This window comes from Excalfactoria chinensis, chromosome 8, assembly GCF_039878825.1.
Source record: "Excalfactoria chinensis isolate bCotChi1 chromosome 8, bCotChi1.hap2, whole genome shotgun sequence".
NCBI lineage: Eukaryota > Metazoa > Chordata > Aves > Galliformes > Phasianidae > Excalfactoria > Excalfactoria chinensis.
Genome location: NC_092832.1, coordinates 3117977 through 3136465, shown reverse-complemented (window position 1 = coordinate 3136465; position 18489 = coordinate 3117977). Strand labels below are relative to the sequence as shown.

At 50.4% G+C, this 18489-nt stretch overlaps 2 protein-coding genes across 3 annotated transcripts in view; both read right to left on the bottom strand.

Moving 5' to 3' along the window:
- Positions 1-106: 106 nt before the first annotated feature.
- SCYL3 (SCY1 like pseudokinase 3) lies at positions 107-11823 on the bottom strand. The gene is made up of 14 exons (XM_072342868.1): positions 11703-11823; positions 10654-10932; positions 10000-10185; positions 9416-9529; positions 8714-8770; positions 8194-8296; positions 7623-7734; positions 7318-7395; positions 6219-6358; positions 5380-5567; positions 4695-4866; positions 2890-3033; positions 1564-2300; positions 107-625 (listed from the first exon to the last, which is right to left on the bottom strand). Exons 2-14 carry the CDS (start codon positions 10816-10818, stop codon positions 563-565), a joined length of 2259 nt encoding a protein of 752 aa, XP_072198969.1. The 5' UTR covers positions 10819-10932; positions 11703-11823; the 3' UTR covers positions 107-562.
- A 1672-nt stretch (positions 11824-13495) lies between these two features.
- Positions 13496-18489, bottom strand: part of KIFAP3 (kinesin associated protein 3) — a 60919-nt gene continuing 55925 nt past the window's right edge. For both annotated transcript variants that reach the window (XM_072343136.1, XM_072343135.1), the window contains exon 20: positions 13496-13891. In XM_072343136.1, coding sequence (XP_072199237.1) covers positions 13783-13891 — 109 coding nt within the window. In that variant the 3' untranslated portion in view covers positions 13496-13782. The remainder of the gene's footprint in view (positions 13892-18489) is intronic.

Here is an 18489-nt window from a genome sequence, read left to right as displayed (position 1 = left end):
TTTCCTAGCACCTTTTATGCAATCCGTGGAAAGAGTTTTATAAACAGAAATAAATATGTTGTACAGATCCATTTTAAAATCATCTTACAGCTAAAACGTTACAAGGATCCATTTCTAAGGGCTTTCTTTCCAGGAAAAAAAAAGAAAAAAAGCAACAAAAATAACAAGCCCAATAAACAGGTAACTCAGAGTAATTCTCATTTATTGTCAGCAGTTTTTCAGAGCAGAGATGAGTTTTGCTTGCACCACCACTCAGCCTCCATCAGCATGTCAGCACCAACGCACCTATCCTGCTGTCCCTCTCTCCAGCAGCAGCGGCACACTCCACAGCTGGGCCTATTGCTCGAGTGCAGGCCTCACCCCCCTGCATTTTTTGGCACAGACTGGAAAGGAGCATCCATTAGATGGAATGGGGCCCCCTGGGATTTTGCTGGCTGCTGCAGCAAGTGCCTGCCTTTTCACAAAAGCAGTGCTGAGGTACTTATCCGTTATATTGTAGGAGCAGCAACTTCTCTTACAGATTCCAACACAGTATAAATGGCCGCTGTCTCTTTCAGTCCCATTACCAGTTAGCATCATCTTCCCAGTTTAACTCTTCTTCTTCACCCCAGCCTGCAGCTTCAGCCTAGAATCATGTAAAATGAACAATGTTAAGGCACACACGCTGTACTTCCATTCTTAATGCAGCTATAGGAGCCCAACAGTACCCAGGCCAACTTGTGATGGCACCCTCTTCTTGCCCCTTTGAGCACCTGAGCTTTATATACAAAAAGCCCCTTACAAAACCAAAAACAAAGCACTGGAAGTTGCAGCTTTTCAGCTTTGAGGACTTCTGACTGTAAAAGGAAACACTTTAAATACACGGAGTTTCTTTTGCTTTCCTTGTAAATTTAAATCAAGCTTTGTTTCTATCAAAACCACTTTTTATGAAGAACAGGATGCTATAAAACAGACTTCTTTCCCTTCCCTCCTAGGAAACAGCTGCTGTCCTGCTGTATTCTAGCACTCTGACTTTGATCTCACTCTCAGCTACTCCCAGAGCACTGTCTGCACTACTGGAAGTGGATCCCATAAGATTAGGTAGATATCACAACAGTGTGTCTAAAAAATCAAGTCTCTCATTTTCAAATGCTGTAAACAACCCCAAGTTTAGACAGAAGAGGCTCCTCTCCTCATGCTACCACTGTGCTAACTCTCCAGAGGTTAAATTAGCAAAACAACTTGAAGTCAAAATCAGTTCCCTAATGGGGCACGTGTTCAGGTGGAAGTGCTTACCTCCTTACCTCCCCCCTAGTGAACAGAAGCAGTCTGTATGCAGCCTTGCTGCTATAGTAGCCCATGTAATTACCCGGTGCCTGATAAGATGTATCATCCAGAACTCGGTATCTTGTATTCATAGGCAGAGACTCAACTGTACAGCATGTGCTGCTGGTATTTCCTCAGGCTATCAGCTATATGACTAAGGAGCCTGCTGCTGCCACAACACTATACTGTACAATGTGCATGCTTTAGAATCCTCTCAAATGTGCATTCATTTAAACCCCACTGTCTATAGACTCTTACCTCAATAACATCAACTGCTGCAAATTTGGATGAAAACAGCACATTCTGGGAGGCACCTTCTCTGCTGGATACTGCACCACAGTGACTGGAAACAACCGCCTCTGTCCTCGCTTCAGGTAAAATCAGGGCCGCTGCAGAAGGTTTAATGTCTGGTATCATGTCAGCAAACAAGTCCAGCTCAGGGTCTTGTGCTGGTTTCCTCTTCACTTTGATGGTGAATTCTTCTCCTAGGCCAGACTCCAATGAAGACTTCAATCTTTCCTCTAAGGTCTGTTTGGGCAGCACAGTTTTTCCTAGCTGTCCTTGGTGATCCCATTTGTCATTGTTCCAGCTGTTCCCAGGGGAGGACTTTGTTGAGGGAATCACTTTGAGGCTTTCCAATTCTTTGCTCTGTTGATGGGCACCCGGTAGAGTCCTCTGCACTTCAGCTGCATCAGCTTGTGTCACAGTGAGGCAGTTTCCTGAGGTCAGGTCAGCATGAGGGCTGCTGGGCTCCAAGTCATCCCAAGGCTTCTCATCTACATCACGTTCAACAAAATAAGGTCCCATGCTGCCCTGCGCCTTCTGGGGCTGAATTTGGATGTTAACAGTTTTCTCAGTGTCCGTCTCCTCCGGCTCACTCCAGTCTGGCCACTCCTCTGCTGGCTTTTCAGAGGTAGTCAAAGAGCTCCTGCTGCTCCCAAGCACATTCATGCTCCTAGGAACTCCATTCAGGGGGAGCTGAGCGGCTTGCTCACCTGTGGAGGATAAAGGTGTTATATATCCATTTCAAAAAGGCAAGTGTGGTGACCAAGTTGACAACACCAGTGGCCCCTGACCTGGACTTAAACCATTTGCCAGTTCAGAAAGTAATGGCTCAGTGCTGAGCTCCTCTCAAATTAGAAAGCACAGCTATCCTCCTGTTTGCAGTGTGGAGGGCATTAAAAACTGGCAGCTGGCACATCATTAAGTGACTGAGAAAAGGCCATGGAAGCAGAGTCAGCTTCTGAGGTCAGAGAATGAGCTGACCTACAAATGGTCACAGAGGCAACAGTCTGCAGGAGGGAATCTGCCATGTTGTGCTGAGGTGACAAAGCACAACAGGGATCCTGTGCTACAGAAACACATTCAAAGCTGGCCAAGCAGCAATGCGTGTAAATACCAGATTCCCAAATAACTATTGCCTAGGAAGCCAAAGGTTACGTGTGCTTTCCTTCACTGTTACCTTCCTTAGATCTCCAGATCTCTTTCAGAACAGCACATGGACGAGATCTACATTTCTCCAACAGCTTTTCACTCGTAGAACAACTTGGTTTCTAAAGAGGAAGAGAGGTATCAATGCTTTACCTGTCTGTAAAGCCAGTGGATTGCCTCGTTGCACGGAATGCTTCTTGACAACTGCATTTCCAGAGATAGGGAGCACACCGGAATTGTTCTTCAAGGGCTGAGAGGTTTGGTGTCTCTGGTTGCTCACAGTACGAGTGGGTGAGTCTGCAGGGATAGAAGGAAGGCCAATAAGTGTGCTGGCAGTCTCAGCTGAAGCTGCCCATGGCGTTGGAGATTTATTTACTACAGAGATGAGCAATACCAAAGACTGGCACTGCAAAAACTGCACCTCTTGATTTGTACATATCAATACTGCTCTTCCTGCAGCTCTCACCAGTGCAAAGTAACAAAGGCAACTGTAAATGGGTCAGTTCTTGCTGCTCTGTTCTTTCAAGATATACACAGTAAACAAACAGCGTGATCTGAAATAGATGCTTAAACTGGATCCAGCCAGATGCATGCATGGCAGCACCAATCTGCTGCTCTGCCTCATACAAAAGCACAGCAGTGACAGCCCCAATTCCAAGCATAATGCCACTGCACAAATTGTTCTGTATGCTTGGGAATGAGTCAAGCAGGAGCAAGAGGCTCTATCCCAAAGGCTGCGTTATGACAGCCTCACTTGTATGGTGCACCCAAAACGAGAGGTATGGTGGCAGGCAGTTAAAGGCTGCATGCTGAAGCTACGTGAGGCAGGCTTGTTTCCCTGGGCCAGTGGGAACAGTGTAGCAAGCACCTGGTTGCACTTCAATGGGGGAGCATACTGTCACTGATACACTAGCACTGGTAAGCCCTGCTGCCACCCCTTCAAGATGGAATAGAAGGGCTTGGGCCTGCTGCCTCCACCTGACTGTGCGTGATGCCAGGCAGCTGTGCCTGCTGAGGCAAGGCAGTGCCTGCACAGCTCACAGCACTGGAAAGGACTGCAGCCGATAACAAGGACCCTCCCCCGGGAGCCCTCCATCAAGGGTGCCTCCTTTCAGACAAACATCTCATTAAGCGTCATCTATCCAGCATCAACTACTCCTTATTGTACATTTCCACTCACTGTTAAGGACAAAGGGTTGGTTCTCAGCTCCTGCCCAACCCCCCCCCATCAACAGTTAAATGATTTTCAATATATCCTGAATATATTCTGATAAATACATCTGTTCTTAGCATGCAAGATGAAGGGTTTTATTTACTACGGTTTACTACAATAACATCAAACCAAACACCGCAATGAGCCATCCACAGATTTTAATGAGGAGTGGTAGTTATCAGTATACCCAGACAGGACAAGAACATTTACAATGAAAGCAAATTGATGTCTATCATGCATTTCTCTTGGTACCTATTGCTTTACATCTAAAATAGAGCAAAATGCTGATTCTTCCCTCCAGCTACAGGCATTCTTAGTTCAACATGCAGAAAAGTTTTCCCTTGGTTCCAAGTTATCTAGCAGGTGTAGGGACTACTTCATTCATTTGGATTAGGTGAAAAGCCTCCAGAGAGCTGAGAAAATAGGGAATTCTGTATTTCTTTTCCAATCTACAAACAGAAATTGGGGGAAGAGGATGAAATTTACTGCTTTTAAAACACAAAGGACAGAGGAAATATTAAACAACTCCTTGGATGTAAGTATGTAAAGTCCCCCAGGAGGACAGTACAGCTCTTCCACTAAAGGAAACCACACTTCAACGTAACTCCTTTGCACATCTTTCCTTGAAGTTTAGGGGCAGAAAAAGACTATTCAACTGAGAAATTGTACCTGTGTTGCATGGACAGAAGCAGCAGGAATCCCCAGAGCGCTCAAACCAACATCACTCACTCACTGTCTCACTCACCTTCTGGGGAGAGATCAGCAGTTTTCATGAAACTTGGAGCAGAGCTTTTGAAAATCTTTGTTCTTTCACCACCGACGACCACTTCGGGTCCAAGCAGGGAGACGAGAACCGCTAAGCTGTGTAGTGTTATTGCCACAATAGCGTCACTGGTGTCTCGAAGGCCCAGCAATACCTACAACAAGAACAGGACAACGTTCTCAAGAACTGAGAATTCTGTTTTCCCACTTTTTTTTTCTCCCCTCTATACGTGTTTGATTTGCAGCACTTTTCAATTCTAAGACCTCCTGAAGCTCTTAGTGGATTTTGGACATTATTCTATACCAGAATATCAGCCTTCCACTTTGTGTGGAAGCTAAGGAGGACACGATCATAGCATTTGGAGAGCTCAGACTGATCGCAGCCTGCTGACAGCTGTAGTGCTCTGTGAAACAGAAATGCCATCTCTTGCTGTGAGGCTGCAGTCCGAGCTGACAGGCACCAAGCAGCACAAGCAGCGGATGTGACAGAAGGCATAAGGTTTAACAGCAACAGCACTCCACATCAGGGTGGGATGTCACACTTAGGGTTATGTAAAAGGAAACTGCTGCCAGTGCTGTGAGAACTTAGTTTTGAGCTAAGAGCCAATACAGCAGCAGAACTCCCATGTACTCAGATATACACCGTGTATTACTTTCCCATCCTTAACCTGTGGCAATATGATGTTTTTCAACTCTTCCCGAGAGAATAGTTCTGCATAGGCATGAATGTGAGACAGCAGCACCATCCGCACGTGCTCCTCGTGGACCTCAAAGAGCTTCAGCAGCACAGGAATCACATGAGTCTGGAACAAGGCTGGCGACAGGAGGCAGCTGGTTTGGCTTTCTCCAGTTTGCTCTAGGGAAGAGATGGGAAAAGACTGCTTTGAAAAGCACAGACAACTCTTCCAAAAGCTATTCAGCAAGAGACTGTCACAGCTGAGATTTACAGTGTCACCCCAACACCAGCTCTGAGTGTTTGTCAGCTGCCAACACAGCTGGCTTAGGATATCAAAAACAGGGGGAGGAGAGACAGCACTGCCAGCATCTTTTGCCTGGAGGCAATGGCTCTGAAAGCTCAGCAGCAGTCACAAGAGACACTGCTTGCCTGAAATACTGGTCGTTATTTAGGTAAAACTGTGAGAGAGGGGAAGCAGGCAGCAGGGCCAGAGGTTGCTGGAGATCCAGGAAGCCATGCTGAACAGCCCCCTTAGAGATGACAGAAGAGAATCACTGTACACCCCAGGCTCTCAGTGGCTCACTGGGCAGGTGGGGTGACACTTAAACATGAGAAAAAGCCCAGGCAATCTGTAATTCTTACCCTGCATCAGCAAAGCAGTGGAAAAGCACTTCAAACAGGGAAGCTCACATAACTCTCCCCTCCAGTTCCGTATGTTAGAGAATTTGTTCTGGTTACACAAACAACACGACTTCCTGATTCAATGGAACGACCATTGGGTTAATCCCAAACCTGTCAGTAATCATTCTGAAGAAAGTATTTAAAGGTCACCTTTCTTTGGCCCCAGCAGATGAGGGAGAAAGCTCTTGACAGCTACAGGTTCTGCAAACACAAGCTGATTGAGCAGGAGAGGCACCAACCGCGATGCTATCAGCTCCTCTGACAAGCCAGCCACCCTGTCCAGCAGGAACCTGTGTTCCAGGAGAGAGCAATCAGTATCAAAGTGGCCTCTCCTGCATTTGCAACCCTTTATATTGCCTTCCTCTCTTTTTGGGGTCTGCTACCTTAGCTACTACATAAGTTTCCCTTGTAGAAAAAGGAATCCCATGTTGAAACCACATCCATCTAATGCATTTTAGATGCAGCCAGCAGAGCGCGAAAGAAGAATTCAGCTTCTCCCCTTCTCAGGCCAGGTAAGGCCATGATTGAATGGAGGCTTCTCAGAGATAAAAGAAGTATCTGGAGGATACGACAACAGCATTTCCTGCAGATGCTGCACTACTGCAGCCTGGACATCCATTACAGACAACAGCTTTGCCCACACAAGGCCAGGACCACAAGATTAATTCATTTGATAAGTCTTATCCAAAACTCTCATTATCATTTCACCAAGATCTGCCTAAATGAAAGAAAGCTTCAGCCTTCAACGCGCCTGGCGCTACATTTCACTGTTTAACAAAGCCATACTCAAAAGAAAGCTACTTCTAGTGATTCGTTGAGGGAAAAAAATCTTTTCTTCCTCTACAGTGAAACAAGTCTGATATTTCAGACTGTGAAACTGGGCAGACAGCCTCTGTGTAAAGCAGCAGGACCCCGGGGCAGCTCAGCAAGGAGCCAGAGGACAGGCTGATTGCCACTGCGAGCCAACAAGGTTGTTACACCACGCTACGTCCCCTTGTGGCACTACAGCAGATGAAAGCACTTTGCAAATGATTGCCGCCGTGCAGTGGGAGATGGGATAGTGCTGCTAAAGGGAGCGAAGGAAAATACAAACAGCATTACAGAGCAAACAATATCCTGCCAAAGCAATCCAAATCTGGCACACAAAGAGCCACTTCCCCGGCCGCCATTCTTCCCAGCCCTGCCTGATGCCCGTGTGAAGAAGCACTTCTGAAACAGGAAGCCTCCAGGTTACAGTTCCTTCACCTACTTGAAAAATTCCGTTTTCTCCTCCTCAGATTTTAGCGTCAACGTCTTCAGAAAGTTCACAACTTCCAGAAAGTCGTTCCTAAGCAAAAACAAGCGACGCAGGCTGTCACTAAGGTTAGATGGTGCTAACTCAGCACCTCAGCTGGAAGGCTGATAATGCTTTCTTCATGTAAGGACTCTTCAAGAAAGAGCCCTGTAACAGGTAGGGATCACGTCCCATCAACTAAGTAATATGCCTTCACTGAGTGAGTTCAATTGCAACACAGGAGAAAGCAGTACCAGGAGACAAGATACTTCTTTCCTTACCTGAAGAATTCATGAGACAGTAAGCTGGACAGTGGGGGACGACACTTTGGATCTGGATTCAGCAGCGTACAGTGCAGGGTTTGCTGAAAGCTGGAGAGAATATCTGCTGAAACTGAAAGCCAGAGCACCTGCCATTAGATTTCTTTCTCACCACTGGATAAGCCGTGCTCAGGAGTCCTCCACCGCTCCTGAAAGCTTACTTTTAGAATCTGTTTGATTGCAAAATGACTCATATTTGCTCCTGAAGGAAAAGAGAATAACATCTCCATCTTTCTCCCTGTGCTGCTGGTCTATCGAGGCACCAAGGAGTGTTACAGCCCCTGCTCAGCTGTGGAACACAGCACTGTGGCCTTAAACACCCAGTGAAGTTTCTGGTGGGAGCAGAGCTGTGCAAATCTCTGACTGCTACAGAACAATTTGGGAGCGCTTCTGTTGTCTGACCACGTTCAAACGCAGGTAAATGGGAACAAAGGAGTTGCTGAGGTTTGGATTTTAACCTTGCAAACACAAGAACAGTGACGGCCACTAAACCTGCAGCACACGTTGCAAATAAACACGGGTTGTTGCTCACCGTGATCATTGAGGGCTGTCAGGAGATTCTCAACCATGGCCCCAAAGGCGTACGCGTCCCTCGCATGCCCACAGCTGATGGGCAGAGTCTTGAAATCTGCAGACTGAAAACAAAAGACAAAACCAAAAACCAAGGTCAGCAAAGCAGGAGTTCACAGAACACTTGCCAGTGACCTCCATCCCCCCCACACGCTCTCCAGTGCTTTCTATAGCTCCAAAGCTCCACCAGGTACCCAACACGCAGAGCGTCTTGCACAAAAACACCTCCACCGGGGAGCTCAAAACCCAAAGGAGTGACAGCATCACGGTGTAACAATTCCCCCCTGAATGCATGCTGCAATTGCAAGTCAACAGCTTTCAGCATAACCAGGGATAGGAAAATAAACCTCAGATATTATCCAGCAGCCACTTCCTCCCATTCAGGCATAAGGAAACGAAGTATGTGAGTGAAAGCTACTTTCTGAATACGGCACTGTCATTTGTCCCCAGCAACAAGCTCCTCACGAAGGAAGGCCACTCACCATCTCCTCACATGGGATGCACGACTGGTCTCGCACTGATCTGACATGACAGAGGAACTGGAAAGGGAAGAGGGGAGATGTGAGCTGCCTTCGGGGCCCATCTGGGCCAAGCAGCAGGAGCGAGCTCTCCCCACAAGCCGGGACTAACGTGTAGCCCTGCTCCTTCAGCTGGCAGCCTGGGCAGGTTGCGCTGTGATCCAGGTGTGAAACACTAGGCCGACAGAAAGCAACTTCAAGGCATCACAGCCAGCCGATCCCTTTATGTCTTAGGTCCCAGTGTCCATGATCCATCTGGGCAGGGATAGGATTTCATGCCCTTTACCAGTCAGATTTTACTGCTGGGCTCTTTGCATCGCTGTGCACTACCACACACACACCGGCTGTGCCTCCGTCTGATCCCTTCTGAAAGGTGGAGGACACTGCACAGTTTGTGAAAGATTCGTGCACACTCTGGGACAAAAGGCAGCACACACACACAGTGCCAGGCTGCAGCAAGGACTGCGCAGCACGCAGCAGAAGTCAAACCAGGAATCTTTCTGCCAAGATCAGTAACAGCAATAGAGATGCCAACAGCAAAAGCTAAAGTCATTTCAATTATTCTTCTTGATTTCTTTCAACTTGGATCTTCCTATGCTGCTCTACGCTGCTTTATTTTTGGTCCCTTCCCAGGCACTGGAGGGGTGTGCTCTGCTCGGCTCTTACCTCTGGGGTAGCTTCATTAAAGTTACAGACTGTTTCCATTCCTCCCAGCTTCCAGTGCCCGTCCTCACTTACGAACACAGACGATAAACAGACGTTGTTATGCGTCAGGTTGCCCTAAAACATAAGAAAGATGCAAAATCTTCATCGGAGCTAACAGGGAACTGAAGAAAAGCTGCCGAGAAGCACATAATCCCACGTGCCCTCTGGGATGCTGCAGGTGACCAGCAAGTATCACAATGAAGTGCTGGGCCTTTAGAGCACACAGAGCTCCAACTGGGACAGCCCCTGCAGTGCAACTGTACATCCAAAGACAACCCCTACCTACAAACAAGCTCAGAAGCTCCAGTCTGAGCTGGAATTTACGCTCAGGCACAGACAAACACAACGCCAGAACAGGGGAGCAGTGACACAATCTCTGACACGTGGCAACAGCTGTAAATAAACACGTGGCTTAGCATTTCTGCTACGGCAGGTGAGTGTATTTGCGAGGAATGAGCCATGAGAGTCATCCATGCAAACCCGGTTACAACACTCTGCTGCCACAGTTCCTGCTCCCACCAAAGCGTGATGCTGCTGGTACCTACCCTGTCATGGAGGAAGGTGAGTGCCAGCAGCACGTCGTAGATCCCTGCGCAGATCTCTGCAGAAGAAAGTGTTTCCAGGACTGTCTCCAAAGGCTTCACACGCTCAGTAACCAGGTGGATCCCATTCGCTTCCACAGTGCAAGAGAGGAAGCGCAGAAGGCATGGGTGGCGCAAGGTTTTCAGGTGCTTCCAGAAACAGAAACATCTGTTACATCTCATCCCGTCATCTCCGCCAGCTGCAGAGCTCAGCCACGCTTTCTACTTCTAGACAGCCAACCCTGCTCCTCACCGAGCACTGAGCACAGCACTGAGCACATGGCTCATTGCAAAGCACGTTATAGCACACCTGGATGCTTACACAGCAGAATAAATACAGTGATGTCAGTCTGGCTAAGAAAAGTGGTTTTCAGATATGCAGGAAGAGACCAGCACCCTGAGAATGCCTGCAGGTGCTGCTATCTCTCACTGCTCGTCAGCACTGCGCGCTGCAGGAAGAGCTTTGCAGCTGCTGGCCCCATTCTTCCCTTCCAAATGGACAGGGATAGCCCTGACCGCTTCTTCCCTCCCCCCGCAGGCTTTGGCCCTTGTTAACTGCTTCCCAGCTCTCTCAGAAGGAGGCACAGCTCTGACTCGTCCGCACGCCCGCTACGGTACCTTGGCAGCTTTATTAACCATGTCCTCGTTCTCCTGCTTGTACACGAAGACGGAAGCAAGTTTGCCATCTTGCAGCACAGCCGGGTAAATGGTGTGTCCGGTTGGCAGCGTGAGCGGCGGCTCCTGCAGCGTGTAGCTCTTCAAAGCACTGTTCTCCGAGCCCATCACTCGCCGGGTTGGGCTGCTGGAGGTTCCCTCTTGGTGACAGACGGGTCTGTGGGCGGAGGGAGAGTCTTCCAGGTGGAGGCAGCACCGTCCACTTCGCTTTCAGAGCATCTTCTGCAAAGCACGAGACAGCATGAACAGCCCCATCCCGTCAGCTGCTTATCTCAGCCGACAGGCCTCCTACACTCAGCACGTTGTGACCTAATGTCTGTGTTACATGTGAACTGTACCGGCTGCACGGCCCGCTGGGCAGCAGCAGCGCTCACAGGAAGCAGAATGGGACTCCTTCATTGCGCTGTATGTGCAGGACGCTGCTCATAGCCCCGTGCTCACAGCTCACCTGGCTGACAGCTCCGCAGCCGGCACAGCAGGCAGCGCTCCCACCGGGCTGGGAGGAAGGAGCCACGGGGACACATGTGCTATAGGAGCAGAAAGCACTACAGCTGCCAGCTGATGTAACCAGCCGCACGGCACCGAGAGCGCGCACGGCACAGAACCGGTGCGGTAGGAGAGAGCGCCGAGATCACCTGGTGCGCTCCGATCCCTTCAGCGGCTGTTACGAGCTGCACCAACCCGGGTACGAGACCGCAACGCGGAAACACAACGCGCGTCTGGCGGGACAAAGTCCCACAGCCGCGGAGCCGGAACACGCCTCCGGTACGGCCGAGCCCGGCCCGCTGTGCCGGCGGCCTCACTCCCCGCAGTCAGTGCCGGGGCGGCACTGCGACACGGGCCTGCTCGGGATCGGGGCGACGGCCGCGCGGCCCGAAAAGGCAGCGCCGCACTGACCCGGCCGCGGCAGCGCTCGGCCCGCACCCCCGGCACACGATATCGGCAGCTCCGGGCCCACCGCGAGGTGCCCCCGCCCCGCATCCCGGCCGCACCTGCTGCCGCCCGGCCCGACGGAGCCTCCCCGCCCCGCCGGCCGCTCGCCGCCTCCCGCACGGCGCGGCTGTGCGCTCCGCTTCCGGCAGCGGCGCGAGGCGATGGAGGGCGGGAAGAGGGGCGGGAAGAGCGCCGACACGCGCCGCGAGCGCCCCCTGCCGGCCCGGAGGAGCCGCCGAGCGGACGGCCGCCATCTTGGGCGAGGGCACGGCGGCCATTTGGGTTGCGGGCGGGCGGGCTCCTCCTCCGCCGCGCCTGAGGCCGCGCGGAGCCGTGCGGGGTAACGGTGTCTCGGTGAGACCAAACAAGTGCAGGCAGACACCAAACGCAGGCTGCTATAGGGCAGCTTCATCGCCTTCTGTCGGTCTTAAGGTTGGAGCCGTTCTCAGCCTGCTGCCTTTCCCCGTGAAGAGAGCAGGGTTTAACTCACCGACGGTGTGTGAGAACCTGCCAGAGGGCCTGGAAATCTGCCATGTCTATAGAGAGCTTGTTCGGCGTGTGCCGGGATAAGATGCGTCTCGTTCCTTTAATCCAAGGTGCACTGAGAGCATCTGCCCCGCGTTGCCCCCAGAACCTCCTGGATTTCAAACGGGATCTTATGAGGACACCACAACGGCAGCCAGGGATCCCTGCCACAGGGGGAGGCAAAGGGAGCAAAGCAAAGTCAGGAAGAGAAATGAGGGACAGGAGGGCAGCGTAGAAGGAGGAAACATCCCTCCGTGCCCCGTTAGATGCGGGATGCACGGCTCAGCCCCTACACACAGATAGCTGCAGTCACCCTGCAGGTCAGACGCTCCATCTGACACTGCGATAGAGATTGACAAGTGTACACACTCGGATCTTTCCCCCTTTCTGGCTCAGGAACTGTAATTACAGAGAAAACAAGGCTCTGTCCCGCTGCAGAGAACGCGGTGGCACAGCTGGTTTCCATCTTGGTAGCAGGCTCTGTCCGCAGGCTACCGAGTAACTTGCCAAGCTCTGCCTGCAGAGAAATGCTGCCCTTTAGCTGCAGCCAGGCAGAGCTACGAGCACTTGATCTTTCATTCTTTCCCCATAAACTAACGTTGGATACTAAAAACGCAGCCAGACATTTTTCCACGGCTGTTTGCTCTCGGTGCGGTCGCAGCTGTATCACAATCACTGCTGCGTTTGCTGAGCCTCAGCTGCAGCTCCTCGTTAAGCTCGGAGCTTCCAATCAAAGGCTCCTTCAGCTCCATGCATGGTCTGAAGATGCTCTCAGCACTGGCTTTTACTCCCCTCCCCCTCCACTCCAAACACATCCCATGAAAACGGGATGGTGAAAATGGTGTTAGTGAATCTTGGCACGGCTGCTCTTCCACCCCCCTCCACTATAGGGGGCTTCTATGTACTTTGGGATAGAAAAGCTGGGGGGAAAGGCCGCACCTGGATTCTGAGCTATAGTGCTTTTTTCCCTTGCTAGACCTCAGGACACTGGGGGCTGTTTCCTCTCACCCTACAGGAGTGTTTCCACACTCACAAAGGTATTTTTGTGTGTTACGGCTTCTAATGTTAAGGTTTCAACCAGGCCGTAAATGCCTGAAGCCCAAAGGGAGTGAATCTGTGCCATCGTTCCGCTATTGAAGTCATCAGGCCAAGGAGCAGACTGCAGGAACTGCCCAGGAGATGCTGAAGAGCGTTCTGTGTTACTCAAGGGTTGGAGGGCAACAGCCCACGTCAAACACTGCACACGAAGCATCCCTCTGCATCGCTTTGCAAAGCAAACCAAAGACGGGCTGTTAATGCATTCGCCACATTCGACACTGAGCACACACGGGTTTTTGTATTTAATAGGAATTAAATTAGTAGCTTAATATACAGAATGTGACGCTTTCCAGTCCAGCAGCTTTTCCAATGCTTGTTTTTAAATCACAGAGCAAATCCTGTACAAAAAACGGTATTAAAGAGCAACCGAAGAGTAACGCCGGCACTACGGACCCCGAAAGGCTGGGTTTACCTGGAGCTACACACATCAAAGGATACGCAACGACAGACCCGTTGTGCTACAACCATGCACTACCAAGGGGCAGATCGACCACCTGCCATGCACACGCTGGTGCTTCACCGCGCTCCATAGCTGTAGTAGTAAGGCTCGTCGGGGCGGTAACCATATGCAGTCACTGGGCGGCCGGGAGCTCCTGGGGACTGACCGAAGCCATCGACTCCAACACTGTAAAAAGAAGGGGGAGGAACTGTAAGTCCAAGGCTGTTGTATGTGGGGAACACATCCAAGTAATCCCATTTTCTTCCTGAATGGCACATTTGTGAGGCCCTGCGGCACAGAATGGACAGAGATGAGAAAGTGACAATATAGCAGCGCAGTTCAGCAAAGGACAGTGCTGCTGGTAGTTACGACAGCCACATGGCAGCAAGAACTCATCAAACACCGGGCGGCTGTTTTCTAATGGGGCACAATGAGCCATCTGTCATACAGAAGAGCAGTTTTACACCTAAAAAAACCACAGCACGAGAACTGCATGGGGAAAAGTGGCGCATGTTTCACGCTCAACAATAACTCTCACGCAGGAGGTAGAGGGAAAACGAACACTGCTTCAGACACTGGATTAATGCCTGTTCTTAGCTGTGTCACTTCTAAACTTCCACGTCGGTTGGACAAATGGAAAAGGATTCTGATTTATTGTCTGACTAAAGATGCACTGAAAGGAGTTGAACTGCCCTTCAGAGGACTGTCAAAACACAAAGAACCAAAGTGCTTTTGGAGTGGGGAAAAGCTGAACCTCATTACCGCCAATTATACATATGGAACATGGGTTACGCAACAGCCAAGGCCTGGGAAAGAACGACCCATCCAGAAGATGTACAATGGGTGGCCCCCAGGCCCCGACTCACCAACAAGCTGGCACTGCCCAACTGGTTGTGCTGGAAGGGCTCAGCTGTAGCACTGGGGGATCCCGTCCAAGCACTCTGTCCTTGCTAATGTATGTTCCTCACGGTGCCCAGGAAAGGGCCCCACGTGCCCGGTTTCTCAGGAAACACATTCCCATATGGGACGCTCTGATCATCGTGCGAGGGTGGAAGGCCTGAGGCTAAGACTTGTCCTCTAAGAGGGATGGAGCAACCGAGAAGCACAACTGCAAAGCAAACCATTCTGTCTCACCTGAATGCTTCTGGAGGAACGCAGCGCCCCGAAAGCACGCTGCTATTTCCAGGCCTGCCTGTCTGTATTTGAATTGGCAAAGCCTCTGTCTCAGAACTTGGACACGAAGCCATCGGTCTGACCCCATGTCTGAGCAGTGTCTTCTGCAGAGAAGGGAAGCAGAGCAGCAGCGCTGGCAGCACAAAGCACTGTGCGCACATGGCTGCGGTTCTGCATCCTCCTCTGTCCTCCCATCCCTTCCTCCATAGTCCCATTCCTCTTTTCTCAGCCCATTCTGAAACAAGCTGCGAACACTGGCGGTGCCTTCCACAGCTCCTTCCTCCTTACCAGGCACACAACAGCTTTTCCTTAGCGAGACCCCAAGCTGTATAACACTCCTGGAAGAAGGGATTACAAGAAACCTCATTACTTCCTTGCTATCTACCTCCTGTCTCCAGGCACACCGCGCACTGCCTGCAGGCTCAGCCCCTCGGTCAGAGGACGGACGGTCCTTCCGCCACCCCGTTATTCGCTACAAATGCGGGTGCGATGCAGCGACACCGCCGAGCCACGGGGTGGCAGCGGGTCTCCATCCCTGCGGGCTGAGCTGCCCCAGCTATTTCCAGCTCAGCCATCCTCAAAGAACTTTTAAATACATTTAAATTGATAAAGAGGGCGAGGGAAATACGGTTTCAATTACATTCTCAGCAAATCATTTCTTTATATGTGTATATATATGCATATATATATATATACATATATATACTTCCTTTATAAATGTGTAAGTAATTAAATAAAAGATCCCCAGAGTTTAAACTTCGAGAAGTATCAGTTGTTTCCAAACGGTTTAGACATGTGTTGGTGTCCTGAAGGAAACTGGAAGAGATGGATCAGCCGATAACTGCTTCGGACAGCGAAAGAAACACTCAAAGAATAGAAAATCACATTAAGACACCCTGATCAAATCGCTGCTCTCTCTAAATATTTCCCATCGGTAAATGAACGCTTGTCTGTGCTTAAAAAGAAAAGTTGGCTTCATTTTCACATCTTCGTGCTCTTGAAACACACCAGCTTCGCCCTTTTGATTGTTTGGGCTGACAAACGTAGCCAAAACTTTGTCCTTGTGGGTGAACGAAGGAAAGACTGTTGGGCCCGGGCAACTAAACTGCAAACACGCGGCTCTGGACTGAGGTCTGGCTTTGGCACGAGGCTGGCAGGCCAAGGGCAGTGCGTCCATGAGCAGAACCCACGGAGCTGGACACAGGGCTGGAAAAGCAGGCCCTGCTGAACGCCTGCCACCCCTGCCAAGAACAGCAGAAGGGCACAGCCAGGAAAGATGGCAGCTTTCAGCCGCTGGGTAATGGCCGGCCTGAGATGGTGATTTGTGCCGTGTGCTCGCGGATTTATACCAGCAATCAACTTCCAGACCTGCTCCTCGGTGCAATGTGCTGCTGGCATCACTTACACAGCATCTACATGGAAACTCTGTGCTCAGCGCGTGGTTCAGCTGGGCGCCCAACAGCAGCATGTGCGATCCCTGCACTCGTATAATGGATGTGCATCACACAGCATCACAGCAGCCGTCTCAGATCAATTAATTACACAGCTGCCTTGATCTGCAAGTTATTTGCAGGAGCTTTTCCTCACATGTGTGCACAGAGGGATCCATTGCTCGCTAACCCAGCGTAACTGTCTGCGTGTGCAAAGTTTGCCACCACGCCTGGAGCTGATGGAGTTAAACAGTGAACAGCACAGCTAATTACCATGTACTGCTAACCTCAGTTGCTGGTTCATTTTGAGACCCTTTAAAATATGAACTGTGTATTTTACCCCTATGCACTCTCTTAATGATTTGTTTTTTTTAGACTGAAATCACTTCCAGCCATCAGTTCTACTCGCGGTCTCTACACATGCACTTCTCCAAGCACAAATATTTCTTTTTCCTATTGGTCTGCCAGCCCCTGTCAGAGCAAATTTCACTTTAAACTAAATGCTATGATACTTAAAACCTCTTGGATTACTCGGGCTGCTAGTGTGATCTATGACCTTCCCCAAACGACAGCTGAACTTTCCAATTTGCTCGTACTGCTGAGGAACTGAAGAACACATGCCGAAGAGGGAAACGTTCCTGATGTGCGCGAGTGAGGAGAGATTTCTTAACAGCTCTGCTTATTGATACTCACCTCCAATTCCTAACGTCCAAATTAACCCACCCATCTCGTATCCTGGGTGCCCTGATGTCACTGAAAACAGAGACCAACCAAGGGCAGGAAGCACCAGCCAGCATCCTGCAAAATCCTCCCTTCCCTTCCCACCCCCTCCCCGCTCCCAGAGCTGCTGAGACAAGACAGGCTTCATGGTTTGTCAGGTAGCCTCAGGCAGGGCACACGGTGCCAGCAGCCCCCATTGGCATCCCCACAGCAACCTGCAGATCACGGTGCAGGCAGGGAGGCTCTTGAGGTTGGCAGCACCTGGGTGCAGACTGACCACAGAGCAGAGCTGCTTTCTGGAAGTTTTCCTGCTGCAATAGACACCCGAGCCTGTCTGCACTAGCATTCACACTGTTAACGGTGCTGGTGTTGACAAGCTGCTCTAAAATGGGCACTAATTCCTCCGGCATAAGCAGGGCCTCAGAAAGGCAAGTCCTGAGTAAAAAGCAGCACCTTGACGTCCAACTGGAAACCCACACACAGAATTCATGTATCTTGGAGCAAACCCAGCAAGAAACACTGCTTGGGAAAGAGTCATGGAGCAGCACAGCAAGGACTGTGCCCAAAAGAAAGGGGGGTGGCTGCCTGAGCAGGTGAGCGTGGCCCAGGAAGGCAGCCTTGACCTCTGAGGGTCAGTTATCACTCCAGGAGCTTGTACTTTAGAGCCCAGATTTCTTTCAGCTTCGTGGTTGGAAGCCTACAATTAAAACACCCTGAAATCAACGACCACTGAAGATGAAATCAGAGGTAGATGTTACTTAGGGCACATAAAGCACTTCCACCTGCTCCACAGTTTCAGCTGTTTCTCTTTTCACCCTAACACTGCTCAAAAGCCCCTCCTGAGTCTGCATCAACAAGGCTTACACCAGGATCAAGCCCAAGAGGCTCTCAGCTGCTCAATAGGGATACAAGATTTAGAGTGAGCCCAGAGTCCACTCCTTCTGGTTGCAGAGGTGAATTGCTTCCACCTGCACTCCCAGGGCTGGCTATGCCCCTTCACCAGGTGCTCCATCGCTGGTTCAGGCCATGACCTAACAGCTCCCATAAGCAGCCTGCAAGCAGACTCATCACTGGCAAAAAAAGCAGAGCTAATGGTGGTGGCTGTATGGAAAAAAACAGTGTTTCATAGCTGAGAATTCAAACAGCGTTACTGTGCTCTTTGTACCTGCTGCTGTTTCCAGGAGAATAAATCAGAGGCATTACTTTTGGAGCGACCTACAGATACGCTGCCCAAAACAACTACTCTTCACTCAGCACAACCCAGGCAAAGCAGAAGGTTGGACGCCCAGACCTTACTAAGAACCAGCTGTAACTATCAGAACAGCCCCCGTGTGCCCCCCAGACAGGCATTCAGTGCAGAGCACCCCCAGACCTAATGTCTCAGTTCTGTGAGCCTACCAGTGTTTGACAGCGCTGCTGATAACATATGATACCGTTACCATCCTACATTCCCATATAAAC

Excerpts from the sequence above, each read along its gene's own strand:
- SCYL3 (XM_072342868.1), bottom strand. The coding sequence starts at position 10,818 with ATGGGCTCGGAGAACAGTGCTTTGAAGAGCTACACGCTGCAGGAGCCG. Across the intron at positions 7,396-7,622 it reads CTGTCTCATGAATTCTTCAG|GAACGACTTTCTGGAAGTTG; the intron begins GTAAGGAAAGAA and ends GTTTTTGCTTAG. Across the intron at positions 2,301-2,889 it reads TCCACTGGCTTTACAGACAG|GTGAGCAAGCCGCTCAGCTC; the intron begins GTAAAGCATTGA and ends TATCCTCCACAG.